The sequence below is a fragment of the Pyxicephalus adspersus genome, chromosome 2 (assembly GCF_032062135.1).
Source record: "Pyxicephalus adspersus chromosome 2, UCB_Pads_2.0, whole genome shotgun sequence".
NCBI classification, from domain to species: domain Eukaryota; kingdom Metazoa; phylum Chordata; class Amphibia; order Anura; family Pyxicephalidae; genus Pyxicephalus; species Pyxicephalus adspersus.
In genome coordinates, this window is record NC_092859.1 from 132,408,913 (window position 1) to 132,429,277 (window position 20,365).

The following is a 20,365-nucleotide window of genomic DNA, read 5'->3' on the forward strand; positions in this document are numbered from 1 at the left end:
GTTTTTTTCACAAAATACAAATTGTTTTCCTAGTGGTTTCTTAGTGCTTTGGAATTCTGTTTGCATGTAAAGATTACCTTTCAGACTTGGTTTGCCAGAAAAAAAGAGCAGCACATATACCAGGAGCATACCAGGAACCTACCCCAATAGTGAAGGGGGACATAGATGGGGGGGCTTGTAACACCAATAATTGTCTATATTAGTCTTATTATTGAGCCTTCTCCTGGTATTTTCAGGTATGGGTGAGTATGTGATCTATTTTCAGGGGTGCAAGGTTTAGGCCTTATCAATCAACGCAGGCCACTGTGAAGTGGGAAAAAAAAAACTAACCCTAGATGGGTGAAAGGTAAGTATGAATACGGATTAGAGGTTGACATATAAGAAGAAGCTGTCAGTTTGCACTGAAAGCTCAAATTTACAAATTCTCTTTTAGTTGTGCAGTGAGAGGGACATGAGCTTCACGCTTTTATTAGGGGACCCTGGAAAAAAAAAAAGGTAGAAAATCTACGGATAAGCAGCACCAAGAGGAACTGAACCCAGGGGATACTCACTTGTCCCCATTCCGCTATAGGTGCTGCTATCATTCTCCTATTCTTCTGCATTCCAATCTTTAGCCATCTTGATTGGCTCGGATGACATAACTCCCAGCAAAGCGTGCAGGACTTCAGTCAGTCCCGGTACCTGCAGGGGAAGCCGGGATGTACCTGGTATCCTAGCAACCAACACTGAGCTGCACATGTGCAATTTAAATGGATGGACTGCGATCAGGCAGGTAAGAATACTTATTGCAAAAGGGACATTGCTTATACCTTTTTGCAATAAAGCCCTGCCTGATGCCAAGTTTTTAAAGTGAAACTTTGAAATTATGGTATTGAACCTACTAACATTGTCCCATTTGTTTTTGTATAATTGGCCATAATATATAGAAGGCACCTAAAATTGATCAATGCTACAGTGTCTGTCTTCTGTCTTGCAGAGATATGTAGAAAACTCCAACGTTATGGCCTGTTACAATGAGCTTATTCAGCTAGAATATGGGGAAGTACGTGCACAATTTAAACTAAGGTAAGAATGTGGTGTATATCAGGAAGGCATTGCTATTTTGTCACTTTATTATTACACCTGATTATTTATGCTGCCTTATCTGATGCAACTGTTTAAAAATGGTGCATCAAGCACACGTGGTTATGCATTTAAAAATATCTCTTCATTCATCAACAAAGGGAATATTTTTTTTTAAAGACAGCTGTGGTAGGAGAAACCAGTAATATGCCATTAGCAACCCTCTTCTAAAAAAGTTAGCTGCCTGGTTATCTGTGGCTTCAAAGTTTTCTAGGTAACAGACAACTATGGTCAGTCTACATTTCTACCAATAAAAGATATCTGTAAAACATAATTTGTTTTTTTTTAACTTGGGTTTCTACGGGAGCCCTATATTCATAGGTTAGGCACCTCTCGTTGCTTTCCCTCATCCTTGATTTATCTACCGCCTCATGCTTCTTTGGACAATTAATATATAAATAAATGATTTTGGTGGCCAACAGGAAGGTATGGGAAGCGGAATCATGTGGAAAAGCAACTGACCACAGAAGTCAACCATAGAATAATTGAACACCTTATATACCTAAGTGGGGTTAACTTTAAGATCACTTAATTGTTTTTTAACTTCAAAAAGCAGATGAGAAGCTGACCAGCACATGGCCTACTCCAGTAAAAGGGGTTCAAAACATAGAAACACATGTATGATAATATAGCCCTCAATTGCCACAATTGGGCTCTTGGGACTTGACTCCATTGCTTCCCAATTCTAATAACAATATTACAGTAGAGGTAATATCTAAAATGGTATGGTATTAGGTAAAATAAACATTTCACCTTGTTAAATATTATACCTAATATGACATTTCTTTGCATAATTTAGAGAGGGAACCTAGGGAGTCAATGCCTATTGCCAATATTCTCCTCACTCACTAAGCTGTGCTCTATATGTGTGTTTACCTGGCAGAGTTATGAAAGCCCATGGCAGTGCAATCAAATAATTAATTTATATATATATATATATATATATATATATATATTTAATAGCATAAAATATATACAATTATTGGGCCTAAATTATGATAGACTGAAGTTATTCCTATTAGTAGGAATTTTGCATCAGAATTGTACCAATACTTACTAGATAGTGTCAAGCGTCAGTGACAAGCAGTGTCAAGTATGAATGTGGCCTTATGCATGTATATATCATGCAAATATTAATTTCAATTGGTGGTCTGATGTGATTTTTGTTTTTAGTGGGGCTAAATCATTTTATTGATTTTAAGTAATTAAAGACTTTGTATTATAGGAGCCAAGTTCAAATATTTTGTAATATTTGTATATATGTTTTAAATGTGTTGGTTTTGTAACTCACTGACTGTTAAATTGTTTATTTAAGGGCTTGTAATTCTTTATTTACTACATTAGAGAAGAGTCAAGAAGCCATTGAAATTACTAATGAGGATCACAAAATACAGGTACAATTAAATCAATGCTTTATCAGCATAATCCCAAAGAAATATCATTTTGCTGTATTAAAGTTTGTCTTTAGGTCTTTCGGCAAAGTCTTTAGTTTTGAATACCGCACACCTAGAAGTTTTAGAGCTTTTCCTGTAATAACAGTCGGGCTTACAGCCATGACAAGAAAGTTTGAAGGTCGCCTCTAGACCTGTATAATATACCTAAAGGAGTCCTTCCACCCTTTTCATGACAAAAATGCTTAAAAGTCACTTTGGTGCAGGTTGTTAAATCATGTCTCCACCCATCCAAAAAACAGCCCACCCAGAGTAATACTCACCTTCATCCTCAATCTAACAATTTTTATTATGTACCCTTGATCAGACATGCACAGCCTTGTCCCGTAAAGTGACCCTGCTGGGTTTTCACTGTCTCTGTCTGTGTTAATTCTTCACAGGACTCCGCAGCACCAATGGAGGCTGTGTGACTGAGTTAGGAAATTGCTGGATTAAAGATAAAGTTAATTGTTTCCTAAATTGGGCTGCACTTAGTGGAGGAGAATGGGGTGGTGGGATATATAAAGGAAATTTGTACCAAAAGTAAAATTGTCTTTTAAAAATAAAAATCTTAATAATCTTATTGTTAAATATGACAATTGGAAGTACTTGACAAACCTTTAGCAAATAGTGTTTTTTTTTCCTTTCTTAGTATAATACTACTATGTAAGTAGTTGAAAGCAATGTAATGTTGCTCTGGACAATGTAGGCCCAATTTACTGAAAAATAAACTCTTACTTATGTATGATTATGTGTTTACCTGGAAAAATAAATTGTTTGTTGTATTAAATCCCTTGTACATAATTTAATGATTGAATTGTACTTTACCTCACTTCACTCAGAAATTTCAAATATTCTCATAACTAGTATGAAGCTTTAGATTTGAGTAATGCAAACATGTAATGTTCTTGAATCAGGGTATGATTAAGTCATTCAGTGTCTAAAGTTTTTTTTCAGCAGTATCATTACTTCACAGATGTACTTTGCAGCAGTTGAAGTAGAAGAAGGGTTGGAGAATTGGAGAATGATATAGAGTGTTTAAAGTGCACAATGTACTCAGGTCTTTGACTGTCAAAATGGGTGCACACTAAACATTTAGCGGTCCAATGGCTGATCCTCATTTGCAAGTGGAGCTTCTGATTTGGAGTGAGACTTGAGCAGAAGTCAAGCTCTGTGTACAGTTTGCACTGGATCTTGGATCTCCCTGGATATACATAAGTTGGTTTAAAATGAGCACATGTACTTTCAGTCACCATAGGGTGTGTTCGTTAGAGCAAGGTTGTTACTGTAGACATGTTTTAATATTGGAGAAACTATGAAACAGCTCACCCCGCTGCCCAGTTGATACTCCTGCATTTGCAGTTGCTGGGCCAACACTCTGCAAAGTGCAAGTAAACATAAACTTAGTTAAAATGAGATAATAATACAAGACCAAACAATAAAATGAGATGGAATTCAAACCATAAGTAGGGTTATGGCTTAAAATCCACCTGCTTCTTTTATTTTTTTTCCTCAATTGTTTTTGTTTTTTATTTGTGTTTTGTTTTTTGGTATATTATGCCAGTACTTTTATACTGCTAACTAAACATTTGGATAAGATTGTTGAGTGCTTTCATTTACATCTAGGCGATTACTTTATGTACACAGGCACTGTATGTGGATAAAAGTTCAGTGCCATTAGTTAATGTGCTTCATAATGATGTTGATAACCGACTATTGGGGTAGCAGTTTATGGGCAGACAATTTACAGTAACTGATGAGAGACCTGCCCATACTTATGTGGATTACTTATCACCGAAACCTGGTGCAACTTCTGTCCATGACTTGACTGATGAATAGAGCACATACGGTGAAAGGTTCTTTTCATTTTAGACCAAAAAAACACACACATCTTGTGCTTTTTTTTTTTCTTTTTGGGTAAAGCTAATAAATACACAATACAGTTAGCAATAATAATGCTCCCAGTGCAGCTCAGAGCAATGAGGTATATACTTTTTTCTGAGTCAATATACTATAGTATTTGACTTCTTATGGAAATTATTAAAATTGTCATTTCATTCAATCAGGAAGCTGCACCTCCACTGGATTCAAGGTTTTTGTCAATGAACTTTGTACTGACAACACAAAAAGAAACCTAAGATCCAACTGAGATTCAGCCTCCTGATTGATTGACTTGTGTGCAGGGGCGGTGGGCAGATTCTGGAGCCTGCACCAGCATCCAGTATTCTCTTACTTGGGAGGTTATATGGACCAATGATATTTGACATAAATATCATTACCATATTTCAAATATAACCATTTTTATTTTTCCAACCTCAAAATGCTCCAAAAAGCTGATAAACAGTCAATAAGAAAACAATTTGATTATAAAATTTCTCATCACCACTAAAGTGACAACTGTGTGGCTTTTTGTTTCAGTATGTGAATCCTGCTTTTGAAACCACAATGGGTTATCAGAAGGAAGAACTATACGGAAAAGAACTAATTGAAGTGCCTAACAATGAAAAAAAACCTGATTTCTTAGATAATATTAATTCTTGTATCAAGTCGGGAAAGGTAAATACCAAGTTTTTATAACACTTTTCCAAGAAAGTAACAAATTATATCTATTTGAATATAATCATTAGCCTAACTGTAAAAATAATTTTTGTGCTCTGAAGTAGAGAATCTGTTTTAAAATGTAAATCAAGCTGATCTTTTCCAGTTATTTTAGATATTTTCATTTAGATAGATTTTAGATTTACTGTCACTGTATTTTTATTCATTTAATTACAGTCAATTCCTAAACATTGGCCTCACCTAAAATATAGGATTTCATTTTGAATTAAGGAGGGCAGGGTTTTTGTTTGATGCTGGATCTGTACAGACTCACCCCCATCCACCCACATCTAGTAATGAGAATAATTCCTCCCCAATGCCCCTTCTTTGTTTTTTTTGGAGTTAGTTAGAGGTTATTAAATTGGATTGTCATTTTCGTAGTTATTTTTTCATGCTATTACTACTACGTTTGTAATTATTTTGTAGTTAGTATATTTTACTGCTGAATAAAATTTAGCTTGTGTGCATTTTCTCTAACAGGAGTGGGAAGGTGTTTACTATGCCAAAAACAAAAATGGTGACAATATCCAGCAAAATGTGAAGATAATTCCTGTTTTTGGGCATCGAGGGTATGTCATTTTGACTGTTAATGGTGTTAAGAGTGGCAAACAGTGTAGCTGTACTTTTACTTGTATGATGGCTCTGATTTATTATTTATTTATTTATTATCCCTTTCATCAGGGATGCTGGGTGATCCAGTAAACCTGGAACAGATTTCCTAAAAGTCAATAGCTATTTGTTAGCAAGTTTTCAAATTTTTGTAAACCATGGACTCCATGAAAATTCATCTATTTAACAGAATTATTTGTACAAAACTACCTTTCAATCTTTGTGTTAAATATAATATTGAACTTCTGTTTCACATTTGCCAACCCCTTCCTTTTTTGCAAACTCATCCATAATCTCTGGATTGAGTATTGTTTTTCTCTCATAGCTGTATTCTTTGTTTAAAAAAAGGAACAATTAATGTTTTATTTTTGTTAAAACCCCACCTATGGGATCAGTATGACAGCTTCCACCCCTGTGATTTCACTAGTGTATCTGAAATACTTGAACTTAAATTTGTTCTATATTTCTTCTATTGCTGACCATGCAACTAGAATCCTAGACCTTTAATTATTTGATGTTGCTGACAAGGAGTTCATTTTCACTGATTGTTCCTGACAGCAAAGCACAAGTGTGTGTGTGTGTGTGTGTGTGTGTGTGTGTGTGTGTGTGTGTGTGTGAGAACTAGTTTGATAAAGAAACAGCCTGATCTGATGTTATTAAATAATTTGATACAACAATGTAGATTAGCTGTATTCACAATGCATTATCAAAAGTGCAATATTTTACAGTGTATTAAACAGATCACCTATGATCACTTGGTATTAAACAGATCACTTGTTCATCAGTTGTCATTCCAGTTCATATGTAGTGAAGACATAGGCTACGTACGCACGCGCAATAATTGTCTTTCATGATCCTTTCCAATGACAAACGTCTGCACAATGCATTAACGAGTGCTGTACTTACAGCGTCATTTTGCTCAATGGGGAGGGTAGGGGGAGAAGAACGATGGAATGGTGCTCTCTCCCCTTCACTTTTATTACGATCGTTCATCGTCCTTGGATCCACCAGTACAGTCATTTGAACGATGAGCACTGTACACATGCCAGATTCTCGTCCGATATCAGCCCTGAGTCGATTATAGCATGAGAATCATCTGACCTGTATGTAGCCATAGGGTCTGATTTATTAAAGCTCTCCAAAGCTGGAGAGGATACACTGTCATCAGTGAAACTGGGTGATCCAGCAAATCTGGAATGGATCCAGTTCAGGATTAAACATTTGCTAACAAAGACCAAATTACTTTGAAGAAATTCATTACAGGTTTTTCAGGACCACCCAGCTTTACTTTGGAAAGTGTATCCTCTCCAGCCTTTTAATAAATCAGCTTTATTAAATCAGGCCCAAAATTATTTTCATAACTTGCCAAGTAAGCCAATAGCAGCATTCATAATTCTGTTCTTAATCTACTACTGCATTACTACTAAGTATCTATGCTCTTAATCTACTGCTGCATTAATTTGTTAACTGTCAAATCTGGTACCATTGAATTAAACACCACTTTGCTGTCTTTGAAATGAGAATAAGTGTAAACCTAAATTTATTTATTTTTTTTTAAATAATTTAATTTTTTTATTCTAAAACATAAAAAAAACATTGCAGTGCAGGGCATATTTTATATATATTCAACCTGTAAATATTTTATATATATATATATATATATATATATATATATATATATATATATAGTATATTGTATATGTGAGTTGTGTGTATATGTGTGTACATATTGTATATGTGAGTTTAAATCCAAGTCTCTCTCTTACAGTAAGATCAGACACTATGTGTCTATTAGTCGGCCGTGTAATGACAACAACAAGGTATGTAAATTTCTTTCTGTAACATATACTTAATGTAATTCTTCTGTACTGTCTGTAGCATTATAACTGATTGTTCATTTTTGCTTTCAGGCAGAAAAACAATGCGAGCGAGTTCAGGCTGAGTCTCAAACAGGTTTGTTCTTCCGGTAATAGGATTAAAATGTTTTCTAAAGTAATACTGCTGTAATTCATTTAAATTGGGAGTTAACGTTAACGTTCAGTACATGGAAGAATTCCCTAAATTATTAGTCTGATAGAGGTCCATGACAACACGTCTCTCTTGCCTTACACTTGCAAAGTGTGTTATTTTACTTGAGAGGACATGGCTAAAGACATTAATGCATTTAATATTACATTAGCAATAATATGGAGACACCCCAGCCAAAAGGAATATGCATGTTTTTGGAAGTCTGTTGGTAAAATATTTGAAGTCGTGTTCCCTGTCCTGCACAACCGCTGTAAGTATTATGATGGGGTCTCACACTCTTTCGTAGATTTTCTAATTTACTTTATATAATATGTTGGCGCTATATAAATCCTGTTTAATAATAATAATAATAATCCATCCAGTCCTGGGTGGCAAGAAATTATGCCAAGGAGTTTTAGAGTGTCTGTGACGCAATGTGGTTTTCTTCTTTTTCCCTTTTTTAAGAATTATCAAAAACAAGGGCCCTGCCTTGTTAAAGCTCTCCAGGGCTGGAGAGGATACACTTTCATCAGTGAAGCTGGGTGATTAAGCAAACCTGGAATGGATTTCTTCAAAGTCATTTGCTAGCAAATGTTTTGAATCCTGGACCAGAACCGTTCCAGGTTTTCTGGATCACCCAGTTTCACTGATGAAAGTGTATCCTCTCCAGCCTTGGAGAGCTTTAATAGATCAGGTCCATTGAGATAAAATCCCATGGTGTATGCCTAGCTTACTAATCAATTTCACTGCACACTGTGAGCTCCTCAAAATCTGCATTAGAAGCTGCGGCAGATTTATGAGACCCTGTTCCATTTCGTAATGGAGGACATAAAGCGTTAGCCAGCCTTTTTACTCCCCAGTCTGACTTTCTCAGGTTTACCCTGGTATTGGTTGTTTTTTTCTTTTCTTTTTATTTATGGTGGCTTGGAATCATATGTAGTAGCTACCCAGGAAAGACTTCATCCAATTGCACACTGACAATTAATGCCCAGCCTGTATAAGCATTGCAATATTTGTGTTACCCCTCCGAAAATCCAGCCCAGTAGCAGCAACTCTTAGAACCAAAACTTTGCTTCATAATATCCAATAGGAAACAACATCTAATAATGATTTCTTTAAAAAAATATGTTTACAGACATGTTAATTGGGAACTGTCATGTACACATAGATTTGTTAACATCCCCATCTTCATTTATTTTTTTTTTTATTTTAATCTCCTTCCTGCCAGATCGTGACCTACTCGCTGCCTTCCAGAAATCAGATGAGCAGGCATAACTTAGGAAAGGCCTAGGCTAACAACCACAAGCCAAGGAGAAAGCTGCCTGCCATTTACGTTACAAATCTGAGTACTGTCCATAGTTGGCAGCGTTCCCATTGTCTAGAGGTTGTTAGGGGCAGTGCCACCCCTAAAAGCCACCATTCCAAAAGCATTTTGCAAAGTATACAAGCAGCTGGTTTGCTTACATGGCCATTGGTATACATCTAACTTTTCTGCAAAACCAAGATGTGAATGTAAATGTTATCCCCTATCCCTGACCCCTACATTCTCCATTACTTATTTGAGACCTTAGTGTTCTGTGTTATACCTAATTCGGACTTCTGTAACCCACTTCTGATCCATGCAATCTGTGTTACATACAACTCATCCCTGCACTGTGTTATTTATTACAGACATCTGCACCTTGAGTTACATACTACTGAACTCTTTTACCTACTCATAAACTCTGAACCCCATACTGTACCTACCACTAAAGCTTGCACTTTAAGTAACATTCAACTTATTACTGATGCTAACGTGTTACTGATCCCTGTATGCCACATTACATACGACAGATCTCAGCACTCTACATTGCACACCAATATCTGAACTCCCGTTGCACCTTGGACCTTGCACCGTTCATTACAGAGCACTGTCCCTGCTCTCCCATACACAGCAAAAAAAAGTTTCTGTTTCAAGGATAATTTGTGCTGATAAACAAATTGTTTCCCCACTGCAAATTTGACCACATCCACAACTTACCATAGCTTGTTATGAGGGCCACATTTTCTCATTATCAATCCACCTCCTAAAATCCAGCATTTGCCCTTGATTTAGATTTTATGAAAAAATACAATTTACAGCTTTCTGTTTAAACAAAAAAGGCTGGACACTTAAGTATGATATGTCAGTTCTGTGTTTTTTTACAGTTTATTAGCAAACTTTATGTTGTAGGAATGGTGAGGGCTGTTTTGCTTACACTGATAACAGAAGTTCTAGTAAAGATCAGTAAAGTTCAAACAAACGTTTTTTCTTCTTCCCACAGATATTCAGAGCTGCAGACACAAGGACAGGCGGAAAGGCTCCTTAGACGTCAGGTCAACCACCTCCCGAGGAAGTGACGGTATGCAAAATTAAACAAGTGGGAAGAATAGGTCTTTTACCCATTGTTCTCATTTGTATGTAAATGCCCTTTTCTATGGATAATATTTAATTTACCTTTAATTTAATTTATTTTACCTCCCTTGACACAACTCCTTGTTCTATTGGGCCTGATTTAATAAAGATCTCCAAGGCTGGAGAGGATACACTTTCATCAGTGAAGCTGGGAAGCTGGATTTGGTCCAGCATTGAAAACATTTGCTAACAAATAGCAAATTACTTTTAAGAAACCCATTCCAGGTTTGCTGGATCATCCAGCTTCACCGATGAAAGTGTATCCTCTCCAGCCTTGGAGAGCTTTAATAAATCAGGCCAATTGTGTCTCACAAGCTTCTTCCAGACGCTGAAGCTTGCAGTGAGAGTTTGAGCTGTCATTGGAGGAAAGCTATGGGTAGGCCGAGGTGTAGCCAGCTGCTGATTGGCAAGCTACAGGCTTGTAATTCAGCAATGACAATGCTGCATTTCCCCTTCAAAGTCTTCTTTTCCCATAGTGCAAGCAGAAACATCCCGTTCAATAGAGTATTTATTAAAATATGAAATGCTTTTTAAAGACAACTAGTGTAAGTAAATAGATTGTACTGATTTTACCCTCCTGTGATCCTGCACATTAGTGTTTAAGTTTAGAGAATGTATACCAGTGCTAGGACCCAATTAAACTCTACTGAGAATGAATATGCCCACAGAAGAAGAGAGCAGAGTATACAAAGGAATAACTCATCCTAGTGCTATATTGCGAGATCGGCAGTCTGGAATTGTGCTCTTGACTAAGCTTTGCTACTGCTGCAGTGTAGATCAAGGTCCTTGCTGTGCCCTGCAAAAGGGACGACTGGGTAAACATGAAAACAACTGTTCCCTTATATGTTATACATAATGTATTAGGCTGCTTGAAAAATATCAGGATACCTAAAACTGCACATTTTGCACAGTAAGAAAAAACAGTAAGAAGTAACTTTTGGTTTAGCTGTTCCTTAAACTTTGATTAGTCCTAAACACACAACCCATTTGAACAGCCTTTCTCTATCTTTTTAGGGAACTCTTAAAAAATTTAATTTGTTGAGGGTTGGTGGGAAGAATGCCTGTCAAAATGCATGTCAAAATACCACCCTTCTATATAAGTAGAAGATCACTGATGTCATCCTACTGGCACTGCCTAATCGCGTTGAGCCCAGAACTGTGCAGGCATCATCAGATGGGAGATCAATCAGCCAAAGTCCTAACAACCTCCTGAGGAATCCCAGGGTTTCACAGAACCTTGGTTGAGAATGGCTGCATTAGAGTCCAATAAAAGGATAATATAACACTAGTCCCTGACTTTCTTGTTGCGGGCCAGTTACCTGCATGTCAAGGAATGTATCAGTAGCTGCCACAACCTTGTGTTACAACCTTTCAGCATTTCTAGTTGCCCTTTACAAGCTCTCAGCATTTAGAAGCTTGTGCAGTGCGCTCTTTGGGTCTGATTTATTAAAGCTCTCTTAGACTGGAGAGGATACGCTTTCACCGGTAAAGCTGGGTGATCCAGCAAACCTGAAATGGATCTGGTTCAGGATTCAAAACATTTGCTAGCAAATAGCAAACAACAAGTTTGCTGGATCACCCAGCTTTACTGATGAGTGTATCCTCTCCAGCTTTGAAGAGCTTTAACAAATCAGGCCCATTGTCTTTAATATTGCTAAAAAAAAAAAAAAAAAACATAATAAATTTTACCAAAACAGTCAGTCAGGTTTATTGATTTATTTCATTAAATAATTAAAGCAAATCCCTGTTGCCTACCTTTGGCAACAATTCCACTGCTGTTCTAGTTTTATGAATTGGGATATAAATACCCATTGAAAACAGGTTTATGAAAAGGACATGAAGCCCAGCAGCCAGTTATTGCTCACCATCTTATTACTGTGTTATTTTCTCTAAATCCTCATATTTTGCTTGTTCCAGTTAGAAGATTTTTAATAGGTTAGAATTTCTGTGCAGGTCTCCCACTTCTTCTATTCACTATGTGTCACTATGATGTTGAGACCCCTCCTATTTTTAGTGTCCCGCACCTTTCAGCACAAGAGCCACAGGTTCAAGTCATCAAATTATATTAAAGGACGCCCAATAGTATTAGTGGTGCATGTAGCTTAAGAAAATGGAAATGGAAAGAAAATAGGGTGGTATCTACATGGTCCAGTAATAAATATGTATATATGGTATCTTCATAGTCCTATACATATTTATTGTACTGCTGTATTAGTAAATCATTTTGTTTGTTTCTCAGGTAGTTCACAGAGGCGGCATTCTTCAATGGCAAGAATACATTCGATGACTATTGAAGCTCCTATTACAAAGGTACCTTACCCATATATAATATATATTTTTGATTCATAACATCATGACTTACAGGCATCAGGAATTTATAAAGCACAAGGTTCTTTAATGTTTGGAGTATTTCATGATTAGAAAAGTAATGTCAAGAAGAAATGTATGAGCAGCACTATATATAGCAGCGGTCGCCAACCGGGGGTCCTGGTTTGCTGGAAAATTTTGATGGTCCGTGGCTCCAGCCAGTGCGTGCGGCAGGCGCACCGGCCAGAGTCCTGGATCATGTCCCCCATACGAATCGCAGGCTCGGGGCAGTGGGTGGGTTGAGTGAGGCCATAATGCCAGAACCCGCCCAGGTGGGTTGTAGATGGGTTGCTTACATCCATTCAAAAAAAAAAACAACTCTCAAACAATTAGTTTTAATTACAAGACAAAGGGGTTAGAGAAGGACATGTAGATCCCCAAACTGATGTAATCATATCTACTTTGATCACCTAAGCCACCCTATAACTAGGGGAAAAAAATCCTAGTTGAATTAAATATTACCCAGTGTAACCGTATACAGCAGTGTTACCACACAAGTAGGTATCTTATTATCATTATTCTGCAGGGGTTATTTACCCAGGAACTTTGCACACTAAAACTGCTTTTGCCTTTCTATTTACTGTTTAAAAAAAGAAAAGTTTCTGCAATGTTTTCCTGTCAATGTATTTCCATGTGGTCCAGCTTCTACTAAGTGAAATGTGAAGATGTCCATCCCATGCCCCCTGGTGGTTATATGTTTGTATCCTGCATCATGCTGTTCTGTTGCTCAGCGGGCCAAGAAAATCTCAATCACTGCAGGCATTCATTGTGGGCTCCTGCAGGATGAATCCATAATGTGTACGAGCTGGAAAAAAGGAGACACTTGAAATGTTTTAGAGATTCCTTCAATTTTTTTTGCAAGTGGTTAATGCCTGCAGAAAGCAAAATGTTCTATGTCTGCTCCTGATTGTACCGCTTGATAAGACATGTAATTACCGATTAGACTGAAATAGAGCTATTTATTAATATGGCTTTTATATCTTGCAAGGTTTTATTTTGTTGAAAATTGAGTATTTCACTTTGTCCAAAGTCCTTAGACAAACACAAAAGTCTTTACTTCTTAAGTTTACTAGCATGACAAATTCCTTTGAATGATAAAACAGTGTTTAGTATATTAACTTAGTTTTATTATAGGCTGTGTAAATCAGCTAGAGCTGAGTAACAAATTGGTATCTTATTAGATTTGCTTTCTTTTTTTGTATATAACATTCTTTATTTAGACAAGTTTTAAGAATTTACAAGAACACGGTCAGTATAGTAAAATTAGAATAGCAGACGGTATAACGTGGCATACAGCATGACAAAAACAGTACAACTGAAAAGAGAGCCAAAAATAAATATGGACTGAAACAAGTATCACAGTGTGGTCCATTGAAATTTGCTGTCATTTTATTGGCCCTGATTTAAGGCAAGGTGTATGTTTTTCTGTAACTAGCACTTTTTTAAGTTTATACAAATATCCATTACCTACATTAGGAAAAAAAATAAATATAAACATTGGACCATATACTTACCCCTTCTTGTAGAAGGTATAAATGACTACCATTTAATTAACAGTGGGGGGGACAGGACCGTGTATGTCTTATCTCTAAATAATCAGCATCAGGTCATCTGTCATTACTGTCAGCAGAAGGTATTGGGGAGATAAGTAGCATACCTTCACCCAAAAAAATGTCCAAAAGAGTTTTCCTATAAAACCATGGATGTCATTGAAACAACCACCGACAGGAAGAAGGGATTGTTGGATTAGGGCTTTTGAGGACAAATTTTATATTATATTATTATATTTTTATCAGCAGCAATGGAAATAGAAGCAGCCTATTTTCCGAGCTTAAAGAGTTTCTCATGTGCTGGCAGCTGGGTAAAACCCATTCTCTATAATGTGGGGTTTTTACAGTACTGCCACCAGCAACCCCTGCCTCAAACTGCAGTGCACCAACTGCAAACTCCAAAAAAAAGTGCACCAACTGCATGTGGTTGCTTTTTTTTTTTTTTTTACAGCTTAGATGCATAGGGCCTGATTTATTAAAGCTCTGCAGAACTGGAGAAGATAGACTATTACGAGTGAACCTGGGTCCAAGATAGAAAACATTTGCCTACTAAAGAAAAAATAAAGCCTATTTTTGCCAGGTTTGCTGGATCACTTAGGTTTTCCCATGATAGTCTATCTTCTCCAGTCTTGCAGAGATTTAAGCAGGCCATTAGTATTTAGCTTTCCTCTCTTCTGACACTGAATAATGATTACTAGTGTTAGATGACTAAAGAATTACTTTCAGTTTCCCCCTTTTCCATTTAATTAACCCTGTTCAGTTATTTGCCCTAAAGTATTTTACATGTTTAAATGATGGATACAAAATCAGCATGATACCTTGTATTGTTAACACTTCCAAAAATGTATTTATTCAATAAATAAGTAACACAATCCCTATTTATGTGAATATTCTAAATAAAAAAAAAAAACATTTTTTTACAAGTATATTCATTTGTATAGTATTGCTATATCCAATAAGGAGTTTTTAAGTTCTTATTACTAAGTGTAATAACCCATAGTTGTCAATTTTTGCCAAGTCAGACCAATGTAGGGATGGCTGCAATGGGTTACTGCATTTGGGAATAATAGCTGTTTATTGAATATGACGTGTGTGATATTTCTAAAACAAAGTTACAACTTCTATGTGAATATTTAGCAGCTTTATAAAAGATTAAAGTGTGCCTTTATGGCACTGCACTTGTACTTGACCTTTATGTAAAAATGGCCCATTAATTTTTACACTACATCTATCATTCAGTCAAGAAGATATTCTTAGACGTAAAATTTAGGCTGATGCCTATGGCTTATATACTTGGGCTTGGTTTAACAATATGTTCTTATAATACAGTTAAGGTCCATACATTTTTGGACAGACAACTTTTTTCTAATTTTGGTTCTGTACATTACCACAATTATTTTAAATGAAACAACTTTCAGCTTTAATTCAGTGGGTTGAACAAAAACATTGCATAAAAATGGGCCCATTGTGTTTCCTTTTTAGTGCAGTGACTTATAGCAGTGAATCTGAACTTATTTTGTACTGGTTTAATATCTTAAGACCTAATTTTGATTCCTAACCAGCAGTTCTAGGTTCACAAATTGGACCTAAATTGGTGTTTTGCTAAAGTCTAAATACACTCTCTGAGCCCCCTCCCAAATTACCTGAATAATAGCCATGCTATCCGTTTAGGCACAGAGGAGGGAGGCATTAGGTAAGTAGAATTTGAACTTTTCACTTTTCAAGTACATTTTTCATCTATTAATGACGGGCAATTATAAGGATATGAATGTCCTGGGGAGTGTAACCAGACCTTCCATTTTAGGTATGATTTATAATGTTCAGCCTGAAAACTTTTGTGTGTGTGTATATATATGTACACAATATACAATATATATATACTCATACATTTACACATCGTACTGTATATTTATTGTGTAAAAAAGTCCACTTGCTGACAGCACGCCTTATCATGGGTTAACAAATTGGCAATGTTGCTATTTACATGCCACTGCCAGCATTCAGGAATGGTGAGCAGAAAGTCCTGACATCAAGGCAGCTCTGTATTCCCACATCCTGCTCTGTGTGGCTGCCCATGTTAGAAATCATTCTTCTGATAAACTTAATGTTATGCATTGAGGGTGATGTCCAGGGCAACAGTCAATCTATTTATTTTTTGATGATGAACCACAAGAGAATCATCCATGTTTTTCTGGAATTGGGCATTCGAAAAACCTGGCTGTAGGAACACATAGCTGCAATTTTAATTTATGAATGGACTAAAAACTTTGAATGGGAAAAAAAGAAAATTTGAATAAAATTGTATTCCTTTAATGTAAATAAAAACACAACTGCTGAGGTTGTGGCTTTGTAGCATGATAAAAGAGAAATATAAATAAATTAGTAGGAAACACATCAGTTATAGTACATGGTTTTTCAACAAATCGAAGAATAATATGTTTAGTGACTAGCTTGAACCCTGCAAAAAAAAAAGTACCCTTTGGATGTCTACTAGTACAGGCCAGATATTGGGTGATAAACAGCTCATGTTCTGCCAAATGATTCAGGTGAAAAAGTTAGATACAGTTGAATACATGGAAGGCACTGTATTGTATGGAGCAGGGGTGTCAAACTCTGGGCCGCAAGGTCCTTTTTTTTTGGGGCCCCCCGGGGAATTCTGAAGGAGAATTGCATCTGGCCTGCCTGCTACTACCCATCGCAGCGAGTGATACCGCTACTATAATTCCTGGCATCATTCGCATAACTGTGTGGCCCCTGTTCTGTTCCATAGACGCAAGTAATGCCGGGAATTTCAGTCTCGGCATCACTCGTGTCTGTGTGACAAGTGAGCGATCTCTGCCCCGCCCCCCTCTCACACATCACAGGGAAAAGGCTAAAGCAAAAGAAAAAAAGCAAGGCAAGGCAAAAGCCAAGCTGCACATCTACAGGGATGCTGGGGATGTCTTTCTGTGTGAGAAGGCTCCAGTAACAGTGGGGAGCAGAGAGGGCAGGAGGAGGGCAGTCTGAAGTGAGCAGTGCTGGTTAGCAGTCATTTTTCTTGTGCAGCACATAATTCTCCTATGACAGGTGAACTGTAGCTTTCATGTCACTATAGTCTTGTAGTGCAATGTCTGTGCAATGCTCTACCATTCAATGTCTCATTAGCTCCAGTCACTTCTGTATCATACTCGGTATATATAAAAAATATATGTTTAGTATTTTTATTGTTAGTAGATCATTTTAATTTGAGAAAAATTTGGGGAGTTTAAAATGTAAAATAAATTCTTAGGCCTCTTTCCCTGTTGTGGGCTTGTTCCGGATTGAGTGTTGAGTGGGACCTCCTTGTTTCCGCGTGGGGAGGTTTTGTATCTGGTGAGAAGGAGAAACTTGACTTGGTTTAAGTTTTTGATTTCGGTCCTCTGTGTGTTTGAGTTAGACAGACAGCCCTGGTATGGAGGTTCTGCTTTCTCCTCATTATCTGTACATTATGGTATTTAGATTCCCTTTTATGAAATCTCCTATGTCCGCAGAACATTTTGAAGTATAGATGTCTAATATGACTTTATTCTATTTTAAGTGTGTTTCAATTGCCTCATTTAGAGCTTTAGATATGAAGAGAAAATAAGGATAAGAAAATAAATTTTTGTCAGGGTACACAATAAATACATTTCAGGTTTAATAATCCTGATTATCTTATATATATCAATGCTCCTCATAAAACATTTCTCTTAACCTCCCTGGCAGTATTCCTGAGTGTGGCTCGGGGTTAATTCTCAGTACCATAAGTACCGTAAGTTTAAAAGTTACCCGGTAAGCAGTGCCCACGGTGCCTGTGGCGTCCTCCAGCAATGTCCGGCATCTTCTTCCCTGGCAATGCCTGCCCGGCATCTGTGTAGCCTGGTGATGCCCGGCCGGCACCTGCGTTTCCGGCGTGTGAACGCTGGGGACACGAGGCCAGGGGACGCAGATGCAGGACCATGCGGCTGGGGGGCAGGGCCAGGCAGGAAATGTAAAATACAGGTTGACAATCAAAAATCCAGCAACTCCTGGACCAGAGGTTCGCCGGATTTTCGAAAATTCTGGATTTTATAAAAGTTATACTTACCGCCACACAGACCAGCCTTCCTCTCGCAGCACCTGCGGACATCTGGCACAGTTCCAGGTAGCAGGCAGCAGGGACGTCTCAGCAAGTATTTAGTGTAGCAGCAAGACCTAACAGCTGTTTCTGCAGAACAGCGCCATCAAAACATTAGTGGCCAAACAGTGTATTGCAGTCCCTGTATTGAAAATGCGATACGAAATTCATGCCAGGAAACTAAAGTACCCGGATTATGAATGGCCGGATTTTTGATTGTCAACCAGTAATAAGTTTTGTAGGATGGTTTAAGAAGACTTTCAGGGAATGAGTACATATTTTCATCAAAACGTAAGTGGATTAACTTCATCACACAATCATCTTTACGAAGGAGAAATCTTGACTACATTACTAATTCACAACTTTCTTTTGTGTTTTTCTGTTATTGGAACAGAAGTTCATCCATCTTCTGGGCACCTAATCTCCTCCCTCTCCCTTTCTGATATCCCACCGCGGATAGCACAAGCAATGGAAAATGAAGAAGATTGGGAATTCAATATTTTTGAACTAGAAGCTGCTACTCATAAAAGGTGATATACATAACTGCATTAGCCTTATACAGTTTTTCTCATATAAATTAGATTTTTAAATAAGCTCTGAAATTCCCAAATTCACTTACAACATTCACATCCAAAGACTAACATTTACAGATACAAATTCCTGACTGATTTCTAAAGAGATCTCTTGCCATATCAAAAAATCGAGAATCATGAAAGAAAATAGATGAGTATCATGCCACATGGAGATCTGACTGACATGTGGCATGATACTCATCTATTTTCTTTCAATGATAAAATGCATTAGAGCACCTTCTTGCAAATCTCATTTTATCAAATATTGGTTTAATAATGTGGTACAAAGTGCAGTTATCCATAACAAGCAATTACTATTCACATTCCAGTAAACTATTGGAGCTAGCATAAAGAAAGCTTTCATAAGATTGGATATAATGGCTTCTTGGATATCTGCCTCATATTGTGTGAATTAGTCTAAGGAATGGTATACAGAACTCAGGAATCATCTGCTTAAATGGACCACTCACACTCATGGAAAAGTCAATCTTTGTATATAAAAAACATCAAAAAAGTCAATAGATCTAGAGATACATACATCTGAAATTCTTTGCAAGTACGGTAGTTTATTTTCTAAGAATTCAGCTTTTTTCACATTCCTATTCTTCTTATTGGCCCTTTACTATGTGCAGCCTTATTGGGCAGTACTGAGTCTTAAGAGCAGGTGGGGGCAAACTTGACTGAGGCAAGGTCACGATTTGCATATAATTACCTACCTATGTCTCCAGACCTAATGACTGTTTGACCTTCAGTTTTCACAGCTTATGAAATTTTCATTTAATTATTTATTTTACTTTCTAAAGTTGTAAACATTTTTAACTATTTAGGCTACAGAAAATCTGTGTGGCTGCGTTTTTATTGGTACTTTTTATTTGAAAACTGTAGACAGAAGATGACCCATGGTTATGACACCTGCATTGTTTCACTGCTTTTCCATAAGCTTTAATGTACAGGAAAGAAATATGTGTCAATGGGCCCTACTTTTAGCATTTAAAAGCTTTACAAATTCATAATTCATGATCAGCAGACGACCTTGCAGTCTGTTGGCACATTTTTGTCTCAGCAACAACTTCCAGCCGATTCAGCTTGGAGCAAAGTCATTTGGCTTGATTAGATTTCCCCATCCTATATTGCAGAGTGTTGTATGCTTGGCTTGGGTGCCATCATTCTGCTGTCAAATGTTTTTGTAACATTTGACTGCAATCTAATGATGGCAGCCAGTTTAATACACAGTGGGTATGACATACAAGGGAAATAGGTGCAGTTTCTAGTTTATTTAAGACTAATTGTAGTTTGAACGTTAATTTATTTGAACTTTCCACCTAATCTTACTACTTCCCCTTGAATACTGTAATACCTAAATGATGAAAGTGCTATTTCATGTGAGATTCTGTTTTTTATGCTATCATGCATCTTAAAGAGTACCTGAACTTTGGATGTCTTTTTTAAGTTAAAAGCATTTGTATGTTTTTGCCTTCCTCTGGGTCAACTATGTCTATAGGTTTTATGGGATATGTTTATTTCCCTAGAGTTGAACTATGGTGTCACAAACTTCACAAGCA

At 37.0% G+C, this 20,365-nt stretch overlaps 1 protein-coding gene across 1 annotated transcript in view; it reads left to right on the forward strand.

Moving 5' to 3' along the window:
• The window catches only part of PDE8A (phosphodiesterase 8A), a 111,840-nt gene that overhangs the window by 81,248 nt on the left and 10,227 nt on the right, over window positions 1-20,365 (forward strand). Inside the window, exons 6-15 of the mRNA XM_072399107.1 lie at window positions 977-1,065; window positions 2,438-2,516; window positions 4,971-5,108; window positions 5,631-5,719; window positions 7,528-7,579; window positions 7,670-7,712; window positions 10,070-10,147; window positions 12,440-12,546; window positions 18,474-18,522; window positions 18,626-18,761. Coding sequence (XP_072255208.1) covers window positions 977-1,065; window positions 2,438-2,516; window positions 4,971-5,108; window positions 5,631-5,719; window positions 7,528-7,579; window positions 7,670-7,712; window positions 10,070-10,147; window positions 12,440-12,546; window positions 18,474-18,522; window positions 18,626-18,761 — 860 coding nt within the window. The remainder of the gene's footprint in view (window positions 1-976; window positions 1,066-2,437; window positions 2,517-4,970; window positions 5,109-5,630; window positions 5,720-7,527; window positions 7,580-7,669; window positions 7,713-10,069; window positions 10,148-12,439; window positions 12,547-18,473; window positions 18,523-18,625; window positions 18,762-20,365) is intronic.